Here is a 27,302-nt window from a genome sequence, read left to right on the forward strand (position 1 = left end):
ACCCATCTACCACCACTCAGGTCATTTCACAAATACATTCATCAGACAAAGCTTTCACCAGTCACAAAAATTCAAAACAATGTGGTACATGTTCACAAGCAAGATGGTTAAAATCCCGACTGTATAATAACGCTGAAACCCGCAAGCGGGATTCTGTGTTTTTCCTACTTCAACGTTACCTCGCATGCGGGTTAATGTTATATTTTATGGCGAGAAGAAAAAATTGGTAATTAGGATAAAAATATGGATAAAAATAATTGGAAAACGCAACCGACCCAATTAACCCATCTACCACCACTCAGATCATTTCACAAATACATTCATCAGACAAAGCTTTCGTCCTGTCACAAAAATTCAAAGCAATGTGGTACATGTTCACAAGCAAGCAGGTTAAAATCCCGCCTGCATAATAACGCTGAAACCCGCAAGCGGGTTTCTGTCTTTTTACTATTTCATTGTTACCTCGCATGCGGGTTAATATTATATTTGATAGCGAGAAGAAAAAATTGGTAATTAGGCTTTTTGGGCATTATAAGTCAATATTTAAATTAATGACAGTTAAAAAAAAGGGTTGTATAAATTGGCAGTTAAGTTTTCAAAATTAATTTAGACGAATTTGTAAAAAGTTAGAATAAATAGGTTGTAAACGAGCAATTGGGTTGTCAAACTCGTTTTTTGACATTTCCATTGAACTACATTTACCCATACCGGCCATGAATAGATGGGTATGCGAATCTTAAAATTTTACTTATGGATATAAATAATTGGGTAACGCGACCGACCCAATTAACCCATCTACCACCACTCAGGTCATTTCACAAATACATTCATCAGACAAAGCTTTCACCTGTCACAAAAATTCAAAAGAATGTAGCACATGTTCACAAGCAAGATGGTTAACATCCCGACAGCATAAAACGCTGAAACCCGCAAGCGGGATTCTGAAAGTGCTGGTAATTACATAGTCAGCAAAAGCAAGAATTTCCTTCCTGCACCACTCAAAAGGTCCACTACTTAGCAATGACAGACAAAGGTGGTCCCATATTTGAGCAAACAAAACGGGCAGTCCGGCATAAGCGGTTGCTTCTTCTACAACTCATTTTGGACCTTCTCCCCCAGATTTGAACAAAAACAACCACATGACAATGGCAACCCAGTGGATAATCAAGTACATCCTTAGCTTCCTTACTTTCGATTGTTGGCACCTTGAATTTTCTTTCAACCTATCCAACTCAGCTTCCATCTTGTTCATCGACCTTAGCAGTCCAGGTATTATTTCTTTTGACCTTTGACACATCTCAGGATCAACCCAATCCCAGTATATGCAGCCTCCTTGTTCCTAGTTTGACAAGAACATTATGTTTGCAGACAAGATTAGGTGGCTGCAATTCATACAAACCCAAAATAAAAAACAAGTATAAACACAAAACCCTAATTTCCCTTACTCTGTACTTGGCACATCGACAAAACCTTCTTCCTGGGTTCATGGCAGTCCATGATGTCATCATCAATGTTTGCTTTTCACAATCACAAAATTGCCTCACCATTTCTCTTTGTTTGTTGAACCATGCGTTGGGTTCTCCTTTTCTTCTTCCTGCCCTGTGGATAGCAGAATGACAGCTTGGGTCTCTCAGCATACCGACCTGAAGTGCCCTTTTATGATTTGGATCGGGTCTACATTATCCATCTGAAGTGGGTAGCATGGAGGGAAACTTTCCCTCCATATTTCACCATTTTTTTTAATCTATATATGTGATTTTTTGTGAATTTTCATTGTTGCCCTCAGTCAAAGGACAGTGTTTGCCACGCACTTCGACCACCAACGGCAATCAGGATTCTGTCAACAATTTTCCTTAACTGGGAGCAATTCATAAGTTTAGGGATTTAAGTGTCCCATTTTGAAGTTAAGGGACTGAAGTGGGTAATCGCCCAAAGTTTGAGGGGACAAAGTGGAATTAACCCCTTTTTTCCACATCCTTGCAGACGTCCCCGTCTTTCCTTATTCTTTCAATAGCCACCATTTTAAGCTATTAACTGCAATACAAACAATTTCATCTTTGCATAAGTTTGATAACACTTGAAAAGGTAATTATCCAAATAATTTAGTAATCTGAATAATACACTTTCAAGTATATGTCACAAAATAATTCGAACTGTCTTAAAGAGAACCGCTCTTTTTTTTTTTTTTTTTGCAACAAAAGAATCATCCGTACAAAGGATTTAGTTTTATATGATTGTAACTGAACTTAGAAGTTGCCCTCTAAGCTGTCTACGTATCCCAAAAGGGAATCAAGTCACACGTATTTCCTACCATTCACAGTTTAAACTCTTGCGGGTCAAGAGTATCCTTTTGTTTACCACATTAGACTTGGTGGAGTGTTTCAGCAGTTTAACCACGTGCTACACTATTGGTGGTTGTTGTCTACAGTTTTAGCTCATGCGGGTTTGGAGCAACATGCAGTTTAGACTCATGCGTCATGGAGTACTTCACTTTTTTTTTTATGGCATGTATAGCTTCACGAATTTTCCATTTATAGGACCAACTTTCACGCCATCTTTGTCCACCAATTTGTACGCACCATTCGTGTAGACTTCTCGAATAATGTACAGCCCATCCCATTTAGAGACGAATTTGTCTTTAGTGCGATGAGTCATAACTATTGGCCTTCGAACGGCAAGTACCATGTCCCCGACTTGAAAGGAGCGACGTCGAACTTTCTTATTAAAAGCTCTAGAGAGACGGGCTTGATAGTACTCCAGATTTTGTTGGGCCTCCAATCTCTTTTCATCCAAAGCTTCCAATTCTTCAAGGCGCAGGCGAACATTTTCTTCCTCAGTGAGCCCTTCTTGGATAGCAATTCTCAAAAAAGGAATTTGTTGCTCAAGGGGGAGAACAGCTTCTACACCATAGACCAAGGCATATGGTGTGGCTTGCGTCGGAGTTCGGTATGTGGTGCGATAGGCCCAAAGAGTTTCGCCTATCCTTTCGTGCCAATCCTTCTTTGACTTTGCCACCACTTTCTTCAACAAGTTACATAAAGTTTTGTTGAATGCCTCTGCGAGACCATTGGCGGGGGCATTATACATGGAGGACTTGCGTTGCTTGAGATTAAATTTCTCACATAACTTATCCATCAAGCCATTGGAGAAGGATTTTCCATTATCAGTGATAATGTACCGGGGAACTCCATGATGGTAAATAATATTCACACGAATAAAATTCACCACATCTTCCTTTCTAACTTGCTTGAGCGGTATGGCTTCAGCCCACTTAGAAAAGTAGTCGGTCGCAGCCAATATATATAAGTGTTGACCGGACGACTTTGGTAATGGCCCCACAACATCAAGGCCCCAAGCATCAAAAGGCCAAGAAGCAACGGTCGGGTGTAACGGCTCAGGTGGTTGATGAATGTAATTTGCATGAAACTGGCAAGCTTGACATCTTTGACCATATTCTATGCAATCTTTGACCATAGTAGGCCAATAGTAGCCCATCCTTTTAATCCGAAAATGTAACTTGGGACCGGATTGATGTGCTCCACATATTCCAGAATGTGCTTCGTGCATCGCCCGATATGCCTCGTTTTCGTTTAGACAGCGCAACAGTACACCTTCAAATGATCTTCGGTACAGCGTGTTCTTGTACAAGATAAAACGAGGGGCTCGACGACGGATGTCAATTCTTCTACGTTGCTCCTCAGGTAATTTTTGATACTTGAGATAATCAACGAGGGGTTGTCTCCAATCTTCTTTGTCAATTTCATAGGTTGAGACCACATGAGCGTCGCCTCCTTCAATATTTTCATCATCAATCAGTGATGGAACTACCCACTTTCGGCACACACGGACTTGTATCTCATGATCCGGCATGGTAAGTGAAGAGGCTAGCGCAGCTAATGCATCAGCTTGCTTATTTTCCCTTCTAGGAACATGCTTAATACTTGCACCTCCAAGCCGCCTCATTAGTTGCGTTGCATATTTGTGATACGGAATTAACTCGGACTTTTTGACTTCATAACTTCTCAAGAGTTGGTTAACCACTAATTGAGAGTCACCATAGATTTGAATGTCCAACTGTTCTATATCAACAGCTATTTCAAGTCCGAGTATGAGAGCTTGGTACTCAGCGACATTGTTTGAACAATGATGACTTAGAGTAAAAGAGTATAGCAATATCCCTCCATCAGGAGTCACGAATACAATCCCTGCTCCAGCTCCATGACGATGAGCCGCACCATCAAAATACATCTTCCATGGTGGACGAATCTCGATAAGGAGTACATCCTCATCCGGTAAGTCATCACTTAGTTCCCATTCAGCAGGTATCGGGTGATCAGCAAGAAAATCTGCCAGAACTTGTCCCTTCACAGCTTTTTGAGGCACATAAATAATTTCAAACTGTTGTAGTTGAAGATACCATCTAGCTAGACGGTCGGACAGCACTGGTCTGCTCATCACATATTTTATGGGATTCGCCCTGGAAATGAGCCTCACACTATGCGCTTGAAAGTAGTGCTTTAACTTCTGTATTGCAAAAATAAGGGCTAAGCACAACTTTTCAATTGGCGAGTAATTTAGTTCGTTGGGGGTCATCATTCTGCTTAAATAATAAAGGGCAACCTCCTTTCCTTCATTATTTTCTTGAGCGAGCAATGCCCCCATCGATCGTTCTTGGGCGGCAATATAAAGGAGTAAGGGCTTTCCATGAATAGGTGCAGCCAACACAGGTGCTTTCATAAGATAAGACTTAATGCTATTGAATGCATTACTACATGCCTCATCCCATTGAAATGGCACATCTTTCTTCATCAAGCGACTAAATGGCTGACACCTTCCTGCTAAATTTGAGATAAATCTCCGCAGATAAGCTAATCGTCCTTGAAGACTTTTCAATTCATGAATGTCACGAGGTTCAGGCATCCTCAATATAGCATCAATTTTGGCCTGATCAATTTCAACGCCTCGATGGCGAACCACAAAACCAAGAAATTTCCCCGACGTGACTCCAAATGCACACTTGAGAGGGTTCATTTTGAGTTGATACCTTCTCAACCGATCGAAAACTTGTCTCAAATCCTCCAAGTGATTATTTCTTTTCTTTGATTTCACAACTAAATCATCCACATAACACTCGATATTCTTATGAAGCATGTCGTCAAAGATACTTTGCATTGCTCTTTGATATGTGGCACCAGCATTTTTGAGACCAAAGGGCATCACTTTATAACAATAAATACCCTTAGGAGTACGAAATGCAGTGAGCTCCTCATCTTCCGGTGCCAATCGAATTTGATTATATCCAGAAGAGCCATCCATAAACGACAGAACTTCATGCCCAGTAGTTGCATGTCCGTCAAATCCTTGGATATGCTCTAGGGGGAAGTGGAGTTGTCTCAACAAATATAGCATATTACATATTAATGTATTAGTCAGTAATGTAATGTGAGCATGCGAGATAATTATTATAGTACTTTTTATGAAGTAAATATGCGAGATAAAGAGGTAGTTGAAAAAAATAAAAATGTGAGTTGAAAATTATGTTTATGATGCAATCTAAATATTATGTGAAATAATTCAGCTGTCATGTGAGCATGCGAGATAATTATTATAGTACTTTTTATGAAGTAAACTAGGGAGGGACAGCTCGCGCGACGCGCCGGAATTTGGTGCTTGTGATTCAAGATAATTAATAATTATTGTTTAATATTTTGTAGTATAGGAACTGAAGTATGATGATTTTATCATGTGATTTTAATAGAAAAATCATAAGTTACATAGTGAGTCAATAAAAATAATGTGCAATGAGACATCCTTATCGTTATACTATATAAGAATCCGTTGTGATCAAAGGTTATGTTTGAATTTCAACTACAAAGATAAGGGTAGTTTGAAAATGTAAGAATGTTTGAAGTGCAATTGAAAAGTATCCAAAGGTCTCTTCTAAAACTTATCCAAGATGATAAAACATTTTAAAGTATCAATTGGACCTTTCATCTCTCGAATCTATATATGTTCGTGAAAAATCCCTCAAGCAATGCTTCTGATTTCTCCCTCGACTTAAGCTCAACCTGAATTATCAAGTCAAATTTATCCATCAATCACTTTGCATCCAATCTAATCTAAAATAATTTTATTTTTGACTAACTATTTATATAATTTGGTGGGTATAATACGACTTAATCACATGTTTCTTACAGAGATAATAATGCCCAAAAATGATAGATAGATAAGAAACTTAAGTGGTCTTTTTCAAAGTTTTGTAGTAACTATTCAGATTTGGTGTTTTTTGCTAGGGGCATTTCTATATAATCTCATAAATAAGTTCAAATCTGCATAATTGTTAAAGATCTGAATTGAAACTATCTTGATTATAAAAAATTGGTGCAAATAATATTTTCTAAATTTGAAATTGTAGAAAATGGTAACTAAAATCAAAAGAAATTTCTCATATGAATTCGAATTGCAAACTATAGGTAGAAACTGCTTAATGATATTTTCCAATGTTTACTTGTATAAGTATTCAATATAACATCTCTACTTAATTGACTCGTTTGAACTATGGATAATAGTTGCTTCAATCAAATCAAGAAACATTATTTATCATTGTACAACATACAATTATGAGTAAATGAATTAATACAATGCAATCAAAATGGTGCTGTAGCTAAAGCATTTAAACTCATCAAGTTCCACTACAAATTCTTTTAGATAGCATAAAAAAGCAAATTTTTTGTATTTGAAACTATATAAACAGTATAATACAAGAACGAGATCATAACATGGAAAGCAAATAGAGTGCAAATGACATCTTAGTACTATGTAGCATGATTAATTTTCTTTTTTAGTTTCAATGAAGTACAAAATTCTAAGTTAATAAATTTTACAATCATAAAATTTCCAATTAAAATAAACACAAGCTGAATTCCAAATCATATTACATTAAAAAATAACTACTTGAACCATAACTGCTGGAATATAGTCAACAAATCCCTGGAGTCAAGAATAATAGGAGAAAGTTCATGAGAAATAAAGTTATTTGACTTAAATAAAGAGATAATACCTTGGCTAAGGAGGAGAAGATGATAAAATTACTTTTCTGATTATTTTAGAAAGTGACAACATTATCTCAAATTGTACTTTGACCAGAGACAGAATCTCTGGGATCTACTAAGAAAAACAATACAATTAGTTAGTTTTTGGAATTAGAAGTATCAAAAGGCAAACTATATGGAGTTCTTGAATAAACCAATCATCAGAAAAAAAAAACTACAATCGAAGAAGATAAATCCAAAGAACTCACCTCAATTTAAAGGAAAAGCTATGAATTCCACCAAATATTTAATAGTCATAATAAAATCAAAGAGGTGAAACCGAAAAAGAAGAAAGGGTATCGGCTAAACATGGGGACATAAATATGATAATTGATTGTTCAGATAATAATTAAGTTAATTAATTATAATTAAAATCCAATTATGTAAACATCCAATTAATTCCTTAACGGATGAGAAAGGTTTCAGGAAATTGGAAGGCTTGGATGTTAGTATAACAAATGATTAAAAGAACTTTTATGTAATTCTATCAAAATACAAGGTTTATTCAGTTGTACTTGATACTCAATTTGGTACCAAACATTGTAACATACCAAACTTGCCCCTAAACTTAAATGTCTGAAAGGTTATATAAGTAATTATACTGAAATTAAACCTATAATGACTTGTACTTAATGTTCCAATAACTCTTCAAACACTCTCACATTCCCAAAATAGCATCACCCCTGCAGTTGAAATCCAGTCCTAAACTCGTTCTTATATAGTATAAGGATATGCGAGATAAAGAGGTAGTTGAAAAAATAAAAATGTGGGTTGAAAATTATGTTTATGATGCAATCTAAATATTATGTGAAATAATTCAGCTGTTCAAACACTGCTGCATGCGAGTTTACTCACAACAAAAAGCAAAGGATTTGGTCTGATTTGGCGGGATTCAATCTGCTATTACAATTGAACAACTTTACCACCCACTTATGGCCTGATTTGAACGGAATGTATAAAAAAGGCTACAAATTTTTTTCCAAAATTTATAATCCAATCCTTAGATTAGATGAGTACTAAACAAAATTTTAATAACATATTTATCCAAAATGGTTATTATCACTTTAACCTTTTAAATTATATCACTACTATCTGTTTATTTTTTAACTTTATATTTTAGTTGTTTCACCACCATAGATAAATTCAACTCAACATGTTAACAAATTTTGGATAAAAGTACCATTTTATTATATAGTATTATTACATTGTTATTGTCACTCTATCTCTTTAAATTATAATAATACAATCACTTTAATTTCTAATATTATTTTCTAGATATTTTATCTTATCATCAATCTAATCAGCGTGGTAAAATTTTTTTAAAATGTATTTACCATTTTTTATATATAATTAAAAACAAAAAATGTTGGAATGGTTATTTTTCTTTTTGTTTTCACTTTAAGAGATATAAAAATATAAAAACAAAAGAATTTTCTCAAATTTTTCTTTTCAAACTTATTAATATGAGGAAAAGAAAAAAAGATAGGAGATAATGAGATAGAAAATTAGATTTTACGAAGGAAAAAATAAAAAAGAGTCTAACATTATCATATTACTTTAAAGTTGTGGGGATTAAAATTGGAATTGGATGGTCAACAGAAAAGTAAAATAATTTTAAAATAATAAAAATTATTTGTATTTTAAAAAAATAATTGAGTTCTCTATCTCTATCTCCCTCCCTATCTTTCCTTTTTTTTTTTTTTCAATATTAATAAGATTTTCAAAAAAAAAAGAGATTAATATGTTGACTTTTTTTCTCGATATTAAAAGGAGAAGAGTCATTCTAAATTTTTTATTATTTTTATTATACAAAAAGAAGGGTATTTTTTTATAAAATTTTTTAACTTGTAAAATTAGTTTAATAGTGGGATAAATTGCTAAAAAAATAACCTTATGAAGTAAATGAATGATGAGACTATAATTTATGGGGATAAAGTAATAATAATTATAAGGGCTAAACATGTATTTTTACTTTAGTTAATAAATATTTGATCATTAGTCTTGAGAATAAAGTAACTAAAAGATAATGTTAAAGGAAAATTGATACTATACCAAACATCAGTGGGATAAAGTTACAATAACCCTATCCAAGACCATCCTATTTGTTTCCTAAACTCCTAAACTCCCAAACTTCCATCCTATTCTCTTATTTTCTTTTCTTTCATAGCTAAGTTTTCTCGTCTTTTCTTCTGTATCCTATACTCCCAAACTAGCCATTTGTGAAGAAGGATGACGAGCATGACTTTTACGTCTTTGTAAAATCATTTTTTCTGGGTGTGGATATGGAGCTGGAGCTGGACTCTTTCCTTGAATCACACGGACTCGGAAATGGCACGGATGATGGTGACTCCGACGAGTACCTAAGTCCCTCCTCCTCTGTTCCTCATCATCATCGTACAGTCGACGAAATTCTCCTCCTCAACGATTCTTCTTCTTCATCCTCATCTTCGGCGGCAGGTTCACCCTCTCCCCCTTCTTCTCCATCTACTTCTGCTGCTACTGCTCTTTCCTCTCGGCGGCTGCATCGATTAGATCATCAACAAGAACCTTCTCTAGTAACAACTAATGATCCTAACTTTAGTGAGAGTAATAATTCTAGCACCATTTCTTCTTCCAATAGCACAATTATCTATGATGATAATAACAGCAGTAGTAATAATCACAACAACAACAACGATCTTGTTGCTGCTTTGTCTGCAATAACCCCCAGCATAAAAGGGCTATCTCTTGCGCATTCCTTGGATTCCAATAGCAACCACCACTTGAATACTACTTCCATAATTTCTTCTTCTAGGACTAGTAGGAATCTTACTGCTAGCATTAACAGTAGCAATAATAATAGGATAAATTTGGCTGAATTTGCTTCTTCGCGGTCGGTTATTCTGCCTTCGCTATTTGCTGCCGTCAAATCCAATGTCAAGCCCGGTGCCGCCCTTGCCGCTGCGGCCGCCGCGTCTCGTTCTTTTCCAACTCCCCACGCCGCTGCCATTAAGTCCTCCAGAACCTCTTCCAGTGCTGTGGCTCTTTGCTCCATTGCTATTGCGGAAAACGACTCCATATCCACCACGCCGCCGCCTCCGCCACCACCACCTCCTCCTCCTCCTGCTATTGCTACTGCCGCTCATTCAGAGCTTGCTTCCTGGGTTCCCAACGAGGTTGATGGCGAAGTTTATGATGAATGCGATAGCCTTCCATCTACTGCTGGAGGAGCTGGACTAGGTTTGAGCGTGAGAGAGGCTGATGATGAAGTGGACAGCTGCAGGCATTTCTCTAGGGTTCAGGACGAGAATTTGACGGCCAAGGATGCTGGAATACTGCCCACCAATCAGACTCCCAATCTAGAGGCTGCAACTTCTTTTCTTGTATCAAATGTTGATAAACAAAGAATTGATGACTCATCTGGGGCTATGCTTTTATCCATTTCTTCTTCTGCTGCAACTGAGTTCCATTTACCTGCCAAAGCTGAAGAAAAACATTTGGATGCAAACAGGAATCCCACGTCTAGTGAAGTTGCCATTCAAGCACAATCTTCATCAGTGGTGGAGGATGAGAATAATGAGGATTCTCGAATTAATTCTACAAACAGAGTCATCCACAAGGATATTGCTTCTATTGTTGCTGATCCAGATGAAGGAGAATGTTTTGAGCAGGAGATTACTGCTAAGACAGATGAAATGCATGGTCAGGAGAATGTAATATCACAATCTAAAGATGAGGTTTTGAGTCTCGGAGGACATGAGACCAATTCCGATGACGATGTTGCAGATATTGTACAAGATGTTGCTTTGCAATGGAAAAGCAACAAGGGTAGAAGAAAGACACGTAATAAATCACTCCATCCTTGCTTGACACCGCTTGAATTGGCTGAAGAGCTTGAGAAGAAACAAGCATTTACAGGCATGTACTGGGAGGAAGGTGCTGCTGCCCAACCCATGAGGCTTGAGGGTGTTAGGAGGGGATCAACTGTGTTGGGTTACTTTGATGTTGATTCAAACAATGCCATTACTCGGGCCATCTCCTTGCAAGCCTTCAAACAGGAACATGGATTTCCATCAGTTCTTTCAGTTCATCTCAATTACATTGCTATAGGGATGTCTAAAGGAGTCATTCTTGTCTTCCCAAGCAAATACTCTCCTTACCATTCCGACAACATGGACTCAAAGGTTTAATTCTACACTTATTTTCTTGAGCTTTGACTAGTTTCTGTCTATGAGATTTTCTTTCATGAGTGAACTCAGAATTTCTCCAAGAAAGCTAGCGCCTTCTTCCTTCAAAATGATGTTTGTGCTGAACCCAGATGTGATTGGATGTTTCGTTTCTTCATTGTTAGAACAAAGTGAGTAGTAACAGCAACTTTTGATAGAAAATGATGAAACTATTGGCTCCAAAGTTCTTAGACTTTAGGTAGTGGCACAACCTTGTTGAGAAACTCAGTATTTAAGTACCAAGAATATCCTTTTGCTTGGTATTTATTGACTGTTTATGTCTCCTTGACATATGTTCCCATATCTAGTTGTGCTACTTACTGAATTGTCCAAACATTATTTGTTCAGATGTTGATGCTTGGATTACAAGGGGAAAGATCTTATGTTCCTGTGACTTCCATGTGCTTCAACCAGCAGGGAGATTTGCTCTTTGCCGGTTATGGGGATGGCCATTTTTCTGTTTGGGATGTGCAAAGGGCATCAGCACTTAAAGTTATAAATGAGCATAAAGCTCCAGTAGTGCATATGTTATATCTGGGGCAGGATTCTCAAGCTAGTCGCCAGTTCAATGTAGTTAGTGGGGATAGCAAAGGTGTTGTTAAGTTGATTCGTTTTTCTGTGGTTCCTTGGGTTAACCGGATCTCCTATTCCAAAGCAACCGTAAGGCCTTTCATTCTCAATTACTTCATGCTTTTTAATAGCTAATACTGGACAGATTAACTCTTTCCAAGAATTTAAACCCTTTTTCCTTCAAACCAGAAACTTCTCGATGAAACAACTAGCATGGTAATTTGTGCATCTCCGCTGCTTTCAACTGAATTCCTTGGAGGCTTGTCTATGTCTTCCCAAGTGAGCAGCTCAGTTACAACAAGTGCTATTGGAAGCATGATGGGTGGAGTCATTGGAGGAGATTCTGGCTGGAAATCCACTTCTTTGGTTGAAAATGGTGTGGTGATATTTGTCACTCATCAATCCGCTCTGGTGGTATGAAGTTCTTGATGGATTTACTTATTTTGTGTCCTTTTGTATTGTTTGTTAGTTAACACATGTTTGAAAATCCTCCTTCCAGTTCTGATGTCATGCATCTGGTGCAGGCAAAAGTAAGTCCGACAGTGGAAGTGTATGCTCAAATTCCTAAGCCTGATGGTGTTGGGGATCGTTCAATGCCTTATGCTGCTTGGAGATGCATGTCTGATTTGCTCGGTTCTTCAACTGGTATGTCTGGAAGGATATGTTGAATATTCATTTTAAGTGTTTTTTTTCACGAAGAATTTGTGTTGTTGCAGAAACTGTACCTGCTGAAACATTAGAAAAATGTTCCTGGCTTGCAATTGCTTGGGATCGAAAAGTTCAGGTGGCTAAGTTGGTGAAGTCAGAATTAAAAGTATATGCAAAATGGACTCTGGATTGTCCGGCAGTGGGTGTGGCTTGGTTAGATGATCAGGTTATCTTTTGTTCTGGATATTGCATTAGTTATTCTAACATAAGTATGTATATCATTTACTCCTAAATTTATGCTGGCTGAGTACCTTATGTTATCTATTTCTTAATAGTAGCACATGTTTGCGCAGATGCTGGTAGTTCTCACATCAATAGGACGACTTGTGATGTTCACAAAAGAAGGAAATATGATTCATGACACAAGCTTTGCTGTCAATGGAACAGGAGGAGATGATATGATTACATATCATACCTACTTTAACAATATTCATGGGAATCCTGAGAAAGCTCATCATAACTGTGTAGCTGTAAGGGGCGCCAGCATATATATCCTCGGAACCTCCCATCTTGTTGTTTCCCGTCTTCTCCCCTGGAAGGAACGTATAGAAGTTTTGCACAGAGCAGGTGACTGGATGGGGGCATTGAACATGGCTATGACAATTTATGATGGCCAAGCTCATGGAGTTATTGATCTTCCAAGAACTTTAGATGATGTACAGAAGACAATTATGCCATACCTAGCAGAGCTTCTTTTGTCCTACGTAGATGAGGTGTTTTCGTATATAAAAGTTGCATCTGGGAACCAAGTGGGGAATTCAGACCAATTGGATGAGTCAAAGAGTAGCAGTGACTCTGATAATCCTGAAATAGAAGAGCAGTATATCCGTGTTGGTGGTGTTGCTGTTGAGTTTTGCGTACATATCAAGAGAACTGATATCCTGTTCGATGAAATCTATGCCAAATTTTGTGCAGCTAAACATAAAGGTATTTGACTGTTTTGACGTGCTTTGGACGTTCTAAATTAAGGCTAGAGCAATTATTTTAGTAGCTTGGAATGTTCCATTCAATTTCTTTAGGTATACATTTTTTCTCCTATCTTTTATTATTTATCTGTTGATAGTATAGAATTTATTCTAGTTGAACTTCTCCAAAAGGGTATATGGAAAGTAGGAATATCTAAGGTTCTGTTTGGGTGGTGGAAAATCACCTTTTCATCTGATACATCTCTCAAAAAAATACACCTTTAATTCAAAATAGACCTCTAAAAACACCCATTCAACCAAAACACATGCACCATCTATATGTTTTTTCATGTCAAGCAAGTCCTTACGATATGTGCATTTATTCTTCTTGTGGAATAATTTCTTGCACTACACATAACCAGCAGGTTTTGAATGCCTAGTTTCTAACCACTTGACCACTGCTACCGTAGCACTATGTATTTACAGGGTCTGCTACTTCATGTGTCGGAATATTATTGTAGTTAATATGCGCAGAATGGAAGGTAAAATTCTATGGTCCTCGGGGATAAATCTAGGGGTTCATACATAGTTTGACTCTCTTTCTGTTCATACAAGTCAGCACCAAGGAGCATGAATCTTTTTGGTCTTGCATTCTACTTTATTGTTTTCTGTTGAGTATGATTATGTCTTTTTTGTTGGGTGGTGAAATACGTTTGGTGGTCAATGAAGTAATACTTTTATTCTGTTCTCTAAAAAGGGAATGTTATATTTTTAAATGAATGTCCTGGATTCCTTTGGGGACTTGCACTACATCTTAAAATGTGTACTATGATGAAAACCATAGTGATATGTCACTGTTGCAGTTTGTTGCTATGTTGGTATCATCTATTATCCGGTTTTGAAGAAACTTGGGGCACAACCTTAAATCTTGTTAGATGTGGTGATCTCTGTAAGAGATTATGGTCAATGATTTCGTTAAGTTTTTTCCCCTCAGAAACGTTTGTGGAGCTTTTGGAGCCTTACATATTGAAAGACATGCTGGGATGTCTGCCACCTGCGGTACTGCTCATGTCTTTGTATTCTGCAATTAAGTGTCAAAAATGGTTTCATTTACTATTTTGTGTTTTCTCAACATGCCTGTTACTACCGCTCATTTGACCCTATTTTTTGGTTGTAGATTATGCAAGCTTTAGTTGAGCATTATAGTATGAAAGGTTGGCTGCAGCGAGTTGAACAATGTGTTCTCCACATGGATATTTCATCATTGGATTTCAACCAGGTATTTCAATTGTGCAAATTTTTATTGGTTATTACTTTGTTCAACTGGTGATTGGTATATGCTTATGTAGCAGTTTCTGATTGCGCTATGTTAAAGTACTCTTGCTTTCCGTAAAAAATTTTGCCATTTCTGAGAAATATTCTGATATTTTCTCTTTTAGCCCCCCTAATGTCCGTTTCTTTTTTCCCATCTGCTAATGAACTGTAATTTATGTTGTAGGTTGTACGTCTGTGCAGGGAGCACAGGTTGCATGGTGCATTGATATATTTGTTTAACAAAGGTCTAGATGATTTCAGGACTCCTTTGGAGGAGCTCTTGGTTGTCTTACAACAATGCGAGAGGGAAAATGCTTCAGTCCTTGGGTAATCTGTTTTATTGTGAATGAGCACCATAAGCTATTTATTTTCGTCAATTTCTATTAGACAACACTCAAAGATGTCCCGATTTGTTTCTCCTGTGGTAACTCCTAAATCTTTTGTTAGCTCAAAACAATCACATCTTTTACCAATGGAAACAGGTACAGGATACTTGTTTACCTGAAATACTGCTTCCATGGCTTTGCTTTTCCTCCAGGTAAACTGCAGTTTCCACCTGTAAGTTTTTGTTCAATCAAATGATGCTCAGGATCTTACAAATTATTCTGTATAGGGTCAGTACTAAAGCAAATTTTTTGAGTTTCATGTGTAACTGTAGAACTTATATACAAGAGAAGCAAAATGAGGAGGATAAGAGTTTCTCAATTATATGTAGCAAACCAAGATCTCTTTTTGCCTAGTTGCATTTATGGTCCCCAGTTATTGGCCTACGAACTCACATTTCCCTCAAGTTTCACAAGGAACAAATTGAGTCCATTACTTCCTATCTTGAATCAGTTAAGGGTTATTTACAGAAATTGACTTATCCATGTAGGAAATCACTCTGACTGCATTTCAAAATGGATGCTCAACCTTAGAGAAAACTTATTGTGCCATTTTCTACCTAATGTTCTACAAAATTCTTCTGGCTTCCTCGTACATCTATAACTGGGACATAGAAATTAGGACAGTTGCTAGAAAATTGCCTGAGATAATCTGCTATTAAAAAAAATTTTTTTTTTTGGTTCACCAGGAGTGATTGGTGGTGTCTGTCTGCATCTTCTCAAGTTTCATTACATTACTAATTAGTCAATGAACAAAAAGAAAAACTGAATTGTTCTGTCATATCTTTTGTTCTAGACTCTGTACAACATTTATACAAATGGAATTTGACTTTTGTCAATTCCATGAAATCTGTAATTTCCTAAAAATTAGGAGCTAATTTATTCTATCCTAAAATACATTAGGAGTAAATTATTCTATCCTAAAATAGAGCAGAAATCATGGGATATACATAGAAAAAGATATTCTAGATTTTCAACACTCCCCCTCAAGATGGTGAATAGATATTTTCCATTCCCATCTTGCACGTAATGTCTTCAAAGTTGGAAGTTGGCATTCCCTTAGTTAAGACATCTGCCAATTGATTATTTGATGCTACATATGGAGTGCAAATCATGCCACTATCAACTTCGATGTGCTTTGTGCGATCATGTTGCACTGGATTGTGTGCAATGTTGATGGCAGACTTGTTGTCGCAATAGAGTTTCATAGGTCCTTCCCACTTGATTTTAAGATCATCAAGTATTATTTTGAGCCATAGCAATTCACAAACTCCATGAGCCATAGCTCTAAACTCTGCTTCAGCACTTGATCTTGCAACAACCGATTGCTTCTTACTCCTCCATGTCACTAGGTTCCCACCAAGAAATGTACAATATCCTGAAGTTGATCTACGATCTACAACAGAACCTGCATAATCAGCATCAGTATATGCCTCTATGAGCAATCCTTCATTTTTCTTGAACAAAATTCCTCTACCCGGTGTCCCTTTGAGGTAGGATAGAATTCTATTGACAGCCTGCAAGTGTTTCTCTCTTGGATCATGCATAAATTGGCTTACTACACTTACAGCAAATGCTATGTCCGGCCTTGTATGGGACAAGTATATCAGTTTCCCAACCAACCGCTGATATCTTCCCTTATCTACTGCATTATCATCCTTCTCATCATTCAATCTCAAGTTAGGCTCAGTGGGTGTGCTTGCTGCCTTGCATCCAAGATTGCCTGTTTCTTTAAGCAAGTCTAAGACATACTTTTGTTGGGAAACAAAGATGCCTTTACTTGAGTATGCCACCTCAATGCCTAAAAAATACTTCAGCCTCCCTAGTTCTTTAATTTCAAACTCCTTTGCTAAGCACTTTTTGAGTGTTTCTCTTTCAATTGGATCATTTCCGGTGATGATGATGTCATCTACATATACAAGTAGAGCTGTAACACCTCCTTTTGAATGTTTTATGAACAAAGTATGATCTCCTTGACTTTGTTTGTATTGCATTGCTAGCATCACTTTAGTAAATCTTCCGAACCAAGCCCTTGGCGATTGTTTTAATCCATATAAAGCTTTCTTTAACCTGCACACTTTCTTTTCAAAAAACATTTCATTGAAACCCGGTGGAGGTTCCATGTACACCTCTTCTTCTAAATCCCCATGTAAGAACGCATTCTTAACATCAAATTGCTGTAAACACCAACCAAAGTTAGCAGCTAAAGACAAAAGAACACGCACAGTATTCATTTTTGCAACGGGTGCAAAGGTCTCTTGGTAATCTATCCCATATGTCTGTGTATATCCTTTTGCGACCAACCGAGCTTTATGCCTTTCTAATGAATCATCAGCTCTATATTTCAAAGTAAACACCCATTTACACCCCACTGTTTTCTTTCCTTTAGGCAGGTTTACAATTTTCCAAGTCTTATTTCTCTCTAGGGCATTCATCTCCTCTTTCATAGCATGTAACCAGTTCTTATTTCTAAGTGCCTCTTATAGTGTTTGTAGGATTGAAATGGAGTTAATGGTGGTAAGGAAAGTTTTATGTTGTGGAGAGAGTCTATGGAAAGACACGAAATTTGAGATTGGATGCTTAGTGCATTCTCATGTTCCTTTTCGAACAGCAATAGGCAGGTCTAAATCATTAAATTCACAAGGAGCAGAGTCAGATTGAACACACAAAGGAATAGAATTTTCAGTACCTGATTGTGGTTCAGATTCTTGGATTTGCACAGGTTCAGAAATATGAACTTTCTTCCTTGAGTAGACCTTGAGTGGTGTAGTTGGATTTAAACCAGATTTTCCCTCAGCTCCAAGATCAGGTTCAATTTCTTTACTGGCATGTTCAACTTCAAATTCAGGTTCAGGTTCACTGCTAGTATGTTCTCCTTTAGAATTTGGTGTATGGTCAGGCTTGAAAGACTTTAAGTTTAGTGTAGGACTCTGAAGATCAAGGAGAAATTCCTTATCTTCCCAAGAACTCTCCCCCTGGGGATGAGGGTTGTTACTTTGAGAGTAAGGTTCATTTTCAACAAATGTGACATCCATGGAGGTACAAAATTTTTTTGAAGGTGGATGATAACACTTATATCCTTTGTGTTTGAGTATCCCACAAAAATACATTTTAAAGCTCTTGGATCAAGTTTCCCTCTTTGGTGTGCATGAACATGTACAAAAGCAACACAATCAAACACTTTTGGTGACAATGTGCAAGAGACATTAAAATCAGGGTAAAAAACAGAAAGAGCAGCAGTGGGACTTTGATTATTTAGTACTTTTGAAGGTACTCTATTTATCAAATGTGCAGCAATTAAAACAGCCTCTCCCCAAAAAGTTTTTGGAACTTTATGTTGAAACAAAATTGCTCGAGTCACATTGAGTAAATGTCTATTTTTTCGTTCAACAATCCCATTTTGTTGGGGTGTATCTACACAAGATGACTCATGTATTATACCCTCTTTTTGGAAAAAAGATGAGAGAATTTGATTAAAATAGTCTCTTGCATTATCAGATCTTACTCTTTTAATCAAACTTCCAAATTGTGTACAAATCATTTTATGAAACATTGGAAAAATACTGCTTACTTCTGATTTTTCTTTCATAAGAAATAACCAAGTAGTTCTAGTACAATCATCAATGAATGTGACAAACCATTTTGCTCCAGAAATACTAGAAATTCTACAAGGCCCCCAAATATCAGTATGTATCAAAGAGAAAGGTCTAGTAGATCTTGTATTACTCAATGGAAATGATAGTCTATGATGTTTAGCAATTTCACATGTATCACAATGAAAACTACTAACATCTTCATTCTTGAAAAGTGAAGGAAACATGCTTTTAAGTAAAATAAAAGATGGATGACCAAGACGGAAATGATGAAGCCAAATTTTAGATTTATTATTTGAGGAGCAGGTGAGGGATAACTGATTTTTGTTCTTCTTGTTGCCACTCATCTCCTCAAGGTAATAAAGCCCATCATTCACCTTAGCAAGTCCAATTGTCCTCCCGGTAACCAAATCCTGAAAAACACAGTGAGTAGAATAGAAAATTACTTTACAGTTCAAATCTTTGGTAATTTGATGGATGGATATGAGATTGGAGGACAATTTTGGGACATGCAACACATTATTTAGGGACAAAGAATTTGATAGATTTACTGTCCCTTGGCCTGCAACAGTTATAGGAGATCCATCCGCAACAATAATTTTTCTATTTCCAGGACATGGATTGTATGTTTTAAATCTGATTGGGCTGTGAGTCATATGGTCAGTAGCTCCTGAGTCGATGACCCAAGAGCCTAGAGAAGACATGCTTGAGGCACTTAAAGCATAAGAGGTAAGGTACTTACCTGATTGAGCCAATGAACACGTACTAGAGGACTTTTCAAGGGAATTTAGGAGGTTTCTTAGCTTTTCGATTTCTTCTTTCTTGAATTCTCCCATACCAGCCTGGTTGGATTTTTCTTGTGTTTGGTCTTCTCCAGCAGTTAAGTGGGCTTTTCCCCCTTTGAATCCTCCTTTACGACTAAGGACTTGTTCCTTCCCATGGAGTTTGAAGCAATCATCTCGCGTATGGCGTGATTTTTTGCAGTACGTGCACCAAATTGTATCTTTATTTGACTTTGTAGAAATCATTGCCGAGCCTTCTAATGTTTTAGGCTCTAACATGACTTCTCGCCTATTCTCTTTAGCTCAAATCAATGATATTGTCTCATTCAGAGATGATAATCTTTCCTTCCCCAATATCTGGACTCTGACCTGATCAAATTCCACATTCAGACCTGCAAGGAAGTCATAAACTCTATCCTTTTCGATAAAGTTTTTCAAGGTGGCTGCATCTTCACTACACAACATCTGAACACACCAATATTGGTCCAGTTCCTGCCATAGATTTTGCAGAAGATTGGCATATTGAGTAACAGAAAGGTTGCCCTGTTTAGTGGCTGAGATCTTTGTTTTGATCTCATAGATTAGGGCAGCATCTCCTGCCTTTGAATAGGTCTGTCGAATAGTAGTCCATATATCTTGAGCTGTTGGTAGGAACATGCAAGTATCGCTTATTTCAGGTAACATGGAGTTCCACAGCCATGACATGACCATAGAATCCTCTTCATCCCAAGCAGCGAATTTAGGATCTCCCTTTTTCGGTCTAGTTCCAAGCAAGTGGCTGATTTTGCCCTTTCCTTTGAGAAATGTTTGAACAAATTGTGACCACTTCAAATAGTTTTTTCCGTTGAGCCTGTAGGCTGCCTGGATACTCTGCAAATCCCCTGTTTGTGGAATATTTGAGGTCTCTTCTGATTTGGTATTGGAGTGGATTTCTGATGTTTCAGTTTCAGACATGTTGGAGGTTTCAAAGAAAAATTGGCAATGAAGGCCTAATGAAAAAAAAAATCAGCAATGAAGGCTGGAAATTGCACTTGGCAATAAAGACTTGAAAAGAGGAAAGCACTCAGCAATGAAGGCTGACAAGAAGAGGTCCCAAGAGCAAAAGCTCTGATACCATGAACAAAAAGAAAAACTGAATTGTTCTGTCATATCTTTTGTTCTAGACTCTGTACAACATTTATACAAATGGAATTTGACTTTTGTCAATTCCATGAAATCTGTAATTTCCTAAAAATTAGGAGCTAATTTATTCTATCCTAAATTACATTAGGAGTAAATTATTCTATCCTAAAATAGAGCAGAAATCATGGGATATACATAGAAAAAGATATTCTAGATTTTCAACAGTCAACTTTCATGAAATTTCCTTTTTTAAAATAAAGTAAAGGTCACAAATGTGATTTTTCAGGAAACTTGAGGGACCAAATTGGTCCACAGTCCAAATGTAAGGGGCAAATGTACAATTGGCCCGGATTGATTTTAGCTGGTCAACTGCTTGAACATGTTAAGAGAGTATAAACTGGCTTGAATTCCTGGAGAAGTAACATGATTGCAACATTCTCTGAAAATTTCTCTTCAGAGAAGAAATTGAGTAAACCAGTAAGCTCATGTGCAGTGAAAATTTTTGCAGCGAGTTATTAACAAGAGCCATTAAAAGAAAATATAGTGGAGACAAGTTTAGTGTCATGCAGTGGTGAGAAAATTTGGCTTCAAATATTTGGTCCTTGCAAATAACCACTATCCAGCCAAGGCTTTTAATGCCCTCCTAGCTTGGCAGGATCCTCAAAATACGAGCACCAAAATTAGCTACAACCAAATTGATAAAATTGAGTAGTTTCTTTCTTCAGATTTCGAATAAGCGAGGTGACTAATCTTGCATAGGATTCTTATATTTTCCTAATTTTAAGTATCGTAGCACTTCCCTCAAATAGATATTTTCATAACAAGTGGAACTGGGCTGCATCAAAGTTATTTAATATTCAAATGGCAGCATCTTTTGTATTTCATATCACATTTTCTCTTGTCTTACCATATTAAAATGCCTGTAAATCGGAATTTTGAAGCTGTAAAACGGATATATGTGTTGTGGATAATGCGACAGCATTGAGCTCTTCAGAAGATTAAGACCTTTCTTTTTGCACGATGTGATACAATCGGATTTCTTTAGAGTGCTTATTGTCTTGCACTAGGATTTCTCTTAAATTGTGCCTTTCTCTCAATGAATTAGTTTGGATGTTTCTGGAGAGGTAAGATGCTTAGACTTACGGGCGGAATAACAATACTGTTAATTTAAAAGTTGAAAGTAATTTATTCCTATGTGCAATAGGCAGCTATTTCAATTTATACTTGATCTTATCACTTCTGAAATTTAAAGCCAAGGACTGTACTAGGAATTATAGTGACTCAAGTTATCTCTATTTTGCAGGACATGGGACACTTTCTCCTACACGGCTATTATCTATAAGAAAAGACATTCTGGCATTTCTATTAGAGGATTCTAGTATCCCAAATCCACAGGCACTTACAAACTCGATGTCTGATAAGCCATTCCCAAATCTGTGTCACCTGTTAGATTTGGATACTGAAGCCACTTTAGATGTTTTGAATTGTGCATTTTTAGAGGAACAAAATCTAGCATTTAACAATCTCTGTCACGACTTGACCAGTTCAAATGTGGGAGTGAAGGACTTGGGGGATGAAAGTCAAAATTTGGTCCAGAAATTAGTAGATGTTCTGTCTCTTATCCTTGAAGCAAGCTACTTCCAAAGGGGCTGTTCTACTAGCAGTGACGATGGTAGTTCATTGGAGACTTGGCCTTCAAAGAAAGATGCAGGCCACATAATTGAGTTTGTTACTTATTATGTTGCCTGTGAAAGAGCGAAGGTGTCTAGAGATATTTTAAGTCAAATTTTGGAGTATTTGACATCAGAAATTAGCTTTTCACCTAGTGTCTCTAGGCAGAATATTGAGATCCACAAAAGAAGAGAGAAGCAATTGCTTACACTTTTAGAGGTTGTACCTGACACAGAGTGGGATGCTCCATACCTGTTGCATTTGTGTGAAAGATGTCAGTTTCACCAGGTATTTCACATGCTGATGAAAATAATGTCCATTGTTAGGCAAATCCATGGATATCGAATGAGTCGATTGTAAAGTTTTTATCACCTTGTTCAGGTCTGCGGCTTAATTCATTCAAACAGATGTCAGTATGTTGCTGCATTGGATAGTTATATAAAAGCTGTAGATGAATCCATTCATGCTCTTTCTTTTATCCATGATATGTTGCGGCGACTGAGTGAGACTGATTCAGAAGCCTTCCAAGCAGCAGTCTTTTCAAGGATTGGTGATCTGGTCAAATTAGACAGGTAATTTTGCACAAACTCTGATGGTTTTGTGGATCTCAAAAGTAAAATTTGTTATGAAGCCTTGAAGTTCACGTTTTATCTTTTTGTGTGCATAGTTTGTTATTTATAGAAACCTACATCATTTGGTCAATTTGGCATTTCTTTTTATCTTATTTCTGCAGAGAAGGAACTTTCTTTCTGGTGGTTGTCCATTTCCATGGACAAAGTCAGGAAATTTTGTTTTCTCAGTTACACTCTCACCCAGAGAGCCTTTTTCTTTATTTGAAGACACTTGTTGAGGTTCACACAACTGGAAATCTCAAATTTTCTTGCTTAAGAAAAGATGGTAGTTTACATTTTCCGAGTGGAAGGATGGCAAAGCATCAGTCAGATAGAATTAAGACGTTCCTTGAAGAATTGAATGATTTCCCAAAATTGCTCCGCACTAAGCCAATTCAGCTGACAGATGAAGTGACAGAACAGTATCTTGAGGTGAGTATATCTTGAACTGTGGATGAAGTTCTTAAAAGGAGGGATGTATTATTAATCATGTCATATTCACTATTTCCTTAACATCAAGTATCATGCGTGTGGCAAGCTGCTGTCGCATATGCTCAATGGACTTGTATGTTTATTGTTGTGCAGTTGAACAAGCAAGCTCTGGGTTATCATGTTAACAACTTATAATTTATTTTTCTCCATTTAAAAGTTTATGGCTTAGTTAATCTTGTGTATCTATGGTTTAGTTATAGTTGTCACCATGTCTTTTGCAGCTGTTGTGTCGCTATGAGCGGGAATCAGTTCGAAAGTTCTTGGAGACCTTTGAAAGCTATAGAGTAGAGAACTGTTTACGCCTCTGTCAGGAATATGGAATTGTAGATGCAGCTTCCTTCTTGCTGGAAAGGGTTGGTGATGTTGGAAGTGCTCTTATGCTCATTCTTTCTGGCCTCAATGAAAAATTTATTGTGCTTGAAGCTTCTATTGGCCCATCTGATTCTCGTCCTAAGCACTTCAATTCAATTTTAAAGGAGGAGGAGGTTTGTCGTCTCCTTAACTTCTTTGCTCTTGGTGACAGGAGCATACTTATGTTCTTATATAATGCTTCAACATTATAGGTCAATGACATACTTGACATTCTGCACTCTTGTATTGGACTATGCCAACGGAACAGTCCGCGTTTGGATCCTCATGAGTCTGAGTACCTGTGGTTTCAGTTGCTTGACTCGTAAGACTTCCATTTATATTTTTACACTTCTTTTGTCACTTCTAATTAGCTATTATCAGTTTAGTTTTTCAGTTGTTATTCTAAAAACTAGAACAGTTAAAAGGGCTGAGTTAGGCAGTTGGTATGGTTTTTAGTTAGGTTGTGGGCTGAAATGAAACCAGACCTTGACGCCGTTTGTTGAATGGTCTGGGGTAATATTGGTACAGGTCATAAGTAACACAACCATACATAGAGGCATGCACCTGTTTCTATATCAACTCCTTAACTCTCTCTCTCTCTCTCTCTCACACACACACACAGACACTTTCTCTGACTCATTTTTTTAGTATTTAATGTGGGGTGTGTGCACGTGTGTTTATTTTTTTGGTTTTATATGTTTCCTCATGGCTGCTAGTGGAACTGACATATCTGAGAATATACCTGCAATTGTTACTTGTCCATTACCAAGATAAGTTGGCATGGCATTATTGTATTTCATTATTTTATACTTTCAATGTAGGTTTTGTTTGCCTCTAATGGATTCATGTAGCAGCAAAACAAGATCTATACATCAGCAAGACATGGAAGTTCTAGAAGTTAAGCAAGATCATGAAGATGACTGCATAATAAAATGGAAGATCTCAAAGTCTCACAAAAATGCATACATTTTGAAGAAACTGCTCTCTTTATTTATTAGAGAGATAGTCGAAGGAATGATTGGGTATGTTCACCTCCCAACAATCATGTTGAAGCTTCTTTCAGATAATGGCAGCCAGGAATTTGGTGACTTTAAACCTACCATATTGGGCATGCTTGGAACATATGATTTTGAAAGAAGAATTCTGGTTAGTCTGCAGTCTAATTTTTGTTTTGTAAATCATTGATTTGATGTTAGTTCATTTGTTCTTCATGGTTACTATGCTTCCCTGCACTGACCCCTTGAACATTCTGTCAACATATCTTTTCAAGTTTTCCCGATGCAAAACTATTTAGGACTGTGGTGTAGAAAGTGAATTGTTAAAGTTTGAGTCAGGCTTTATGCTTCAACATATATTCACATAGTTGACATCTGTGAAAGAACGAAAAAGTGTTAATTTTTTATGTTCATTTTTACAATGCAATGTCTGGAGGCCGGAACCCTTGTGCATTAGTTTGCCACAAAGAAAGGCTATTATATCTTGTGAATTCTTGCCAGAGTTGGGGTTTAAGTACTTGGAAGAATATTGATTTATTTGAAAATGGATCCAAGATACTTGTGACCATAGGTTGTCCTGAAGGATATGGTAACACCTGTTTCCAGTCTATACGGCTGGATGCAGAAAGTTTTAAGATGTTTCAAATCTCAATCTATGATGATGACAGAGAGTCTTCTAGTGGCTTGTCTGGTTAAGGAGCTACAAAATTTTCTTCCTTTTTAATGTGTGGATGCTTGCACTAATTTACTGTTGTGCATTGACTCGCTGGCCAAATAACCACCAACACACATACGTTGTCAGAAAGAATTAAACAGTAAAAGGGATGGTGAAATAACTAAAGATTGGGTGTAACAGAAGAGGAAAACAGAGGGAGCAGTGGTATAAAAGTGTAAAGCAGCAAAAGTTCATCAAAATGTGAAGGATCTCTTGACACTACAGAATTCTAATTATTTTCTCCATTGAGGACTATATCTGAATTCTGCTTGACTTGTGCATGAAAGCTCCATCTTCTTTGTTGTTATTTGTTAAGCTCTTTACTTTTTATTAAAAAATTGACTTGGTTGAACTGTCCGGAGTTACTATATTAAAAGCCAGTAAAACATCTCATATGGGAACTTCTAGCTGTGATTAGCTTGACTTGAATTCACGAGTTTATTATGTGATATTAGACTTTTGATGCTTTCTTTTTTTGAGAGTGATTTTTGAATAAATTACTCTAGCATTTTACGCATTTAGTGACTTTTTCTGATGTCATGTCAGGACACTGCCAAATCCTTGATTGAGGACGATACCTACTACACCATGAGCTTACTTAAGAAGGGTGCTTCCCATGGTTTTGCCCCTCGGGGACTAACATGTTGTGTATGCAATGGACTCCTTACAAAAAGATCCCACAGCTCCAGCATCCAAGTTTTCAGTTGTGGCCATGCAATGCATGTCCACTGTGTACTCCAGGAAAATGAGACTTCAGTTTGGGGCTCATCAGCTGGATGTCCCATTTGTGTGGCTGGGAAGAAAGCTCAGAGATCAAGAAGCAAATCTGTGGTTGTCGCGAATGAGTTGGTGAGCAAAGCTTTATCAAGATCGCATAAAGTACCCGGCACAAGTGTTCTTCATGCACCAGATAATGATGTGTCAGAGAATTCCTATGGTTCCCACCCAATTTCTAGGGTAAATCTGATTTTGCATTTTTAATATTGCAACCCTATTGCTTGATTGACACATTGATTTACACATTGGTTTTTGGTTGATCCAGTTTGAGCTCTTGAACAATCTTCATAAAGACCAGAGATCAAGCCAAATAGAGAATATGCCTCAGCTGAGGCTTGCTCCACCAGCTGTTTACCATGAAAAGGTGAAGAAAGGAAATGATCTAATGACTGAAGAAAGCAGCAGGGGATCAGCTAGTGCAGAAAAATCAAGGAGTAAGCAACTTGGAGACGTAAAAGTGAAAGGGTCGTCTGTTAGGTTTCCCCTGAGATCCAATATTTTTGGCAAGTTACCATTAAAATCTTGATCGTCGATGTTCAGTTCTTGATGTTCAATTTTGAAGCTCCACAAAGTTGTCTGTAGGGAAAGAGGACGGGTAAGCGTTCAATGTTTGTCAATCCAGCACGTAAATCCGGCATTTAATGATCGATCCAGCTTGAGAAAACCTTTTGCACAGTGTTTATTACCCTTTTATTTTTTAAATGCCTTCAACCGTGTCCATAATATGGAGTAACTTTTATTCTTTTTTCATGCATAGAACGGGAGGAAAAAAAAAAAAACATGTCCCAAAAATATGTAGCATGAGGATGTTTGGAAATTTTTTTTGGAAAAAACACAATCATGATGCAAATAAAACCATTTTGTGGGGCTATTCAATTTTTTAATTTTGAATTTTACACAGAATTGTTGGCAAGGTCTCGAGATCGAATTGTATGTAGGACGTGGTAGGAGCATCAGACGGACCCTGTAGAAATTGCGAAATAAAACTTTTTTACAGTATTTTGAAAAAATTCCCTC

At 37.0% G+C, this 27,302-nt stretch overlaps 1 protein-coding gene and 1 long non-coding RNA gene across 4 annotated transcripts; one reads left to right on the forward strand and one right to left on the reverse strand.

Annotated features, from left to right (window-relative positions):
• Positions 1–893: 893 nt before the first annotated feature.
• On the reverse strand, positions 894–1,732 carry LOC140037389 (uncharacterized). The gene is made up of 2 exons (XR_011841311.1): positions 1,446–1,732; positions 894–1,339 (listed from the first exon to the last, which is right to left on the reverse strand). It is a non-coding gene; the product is annotated as an uncharacterized lncRNA (long non-coding RNA).
• A 7,454-nt stretch (positions 1,733–9,186) lies between these two features.
• LOC140037145 (uncharacterized) lies at positions 9,187–26,949 on the forward strand. Of its 3 annotated transcripts, XM_072081350.1 has the most exons (19): positions 9,187–9,548; positions 9,934–11,254; positions 11,645–11,956; positions 12,056–12,280; positions 12,391–12,511; positions 12,583–12,740; positions 12,868–13,501; positions 14,474–14,538; positions 14,657–14,758; positions 14,978–15,120; positions 15,276–15,331; positions 21,977–22,632; positions 22,726–22,916; positions 23,078–23,387; positions 23,669–23,932; positions 24,011–24,120; positions 24,620–24,944; positions 26,055–26,465; positions 26,551–26,949. In XM_072081350.1, exons 2-19 carry the CDS (start codon positions 10,499–10,501, stop codon positions 26,809–26,811), a joined length of 5,100 nt encoding a protein of 1,699 aa, XP_071937451.1. In that variant the 5' UTR covers positions 9,187–9,548; positions 9,934–10,498; the 3' UTR covers positions 26,812–26,949. The 3 variants fall into 3 exon arrangements, 2 of the variants coding, with proteins under 2 accessions (XP_071937451.1, XP_071937450.1); XR_011841087.1 differs by having other exon boundaries at positions 9,187–11,254; positions 24,067–24,120; XM_072081349.1 differs by having other exon boundaries at positions 9,227–11,254.
• The last annotated feature ends 353 nt before the right edge of the window (positions 26,950–27,302 follow it).

The sequence above is a fragment of the Coffea arabica genome, chromosome 2e (genome assembly GCF_036785885.1).
Source record: "Coffea arabica cultivar ET-39 chromosome 2e, Coffea Arabica ET-39 HiFi, whole genome shotgun sequence".
Taxonomy (NCBI): Eukaryota; Viridiplantae; Streptophyta; class Magnoliopsida; order Gentianales; family Rubiaceae; genus Coffea; species Coffea arabica.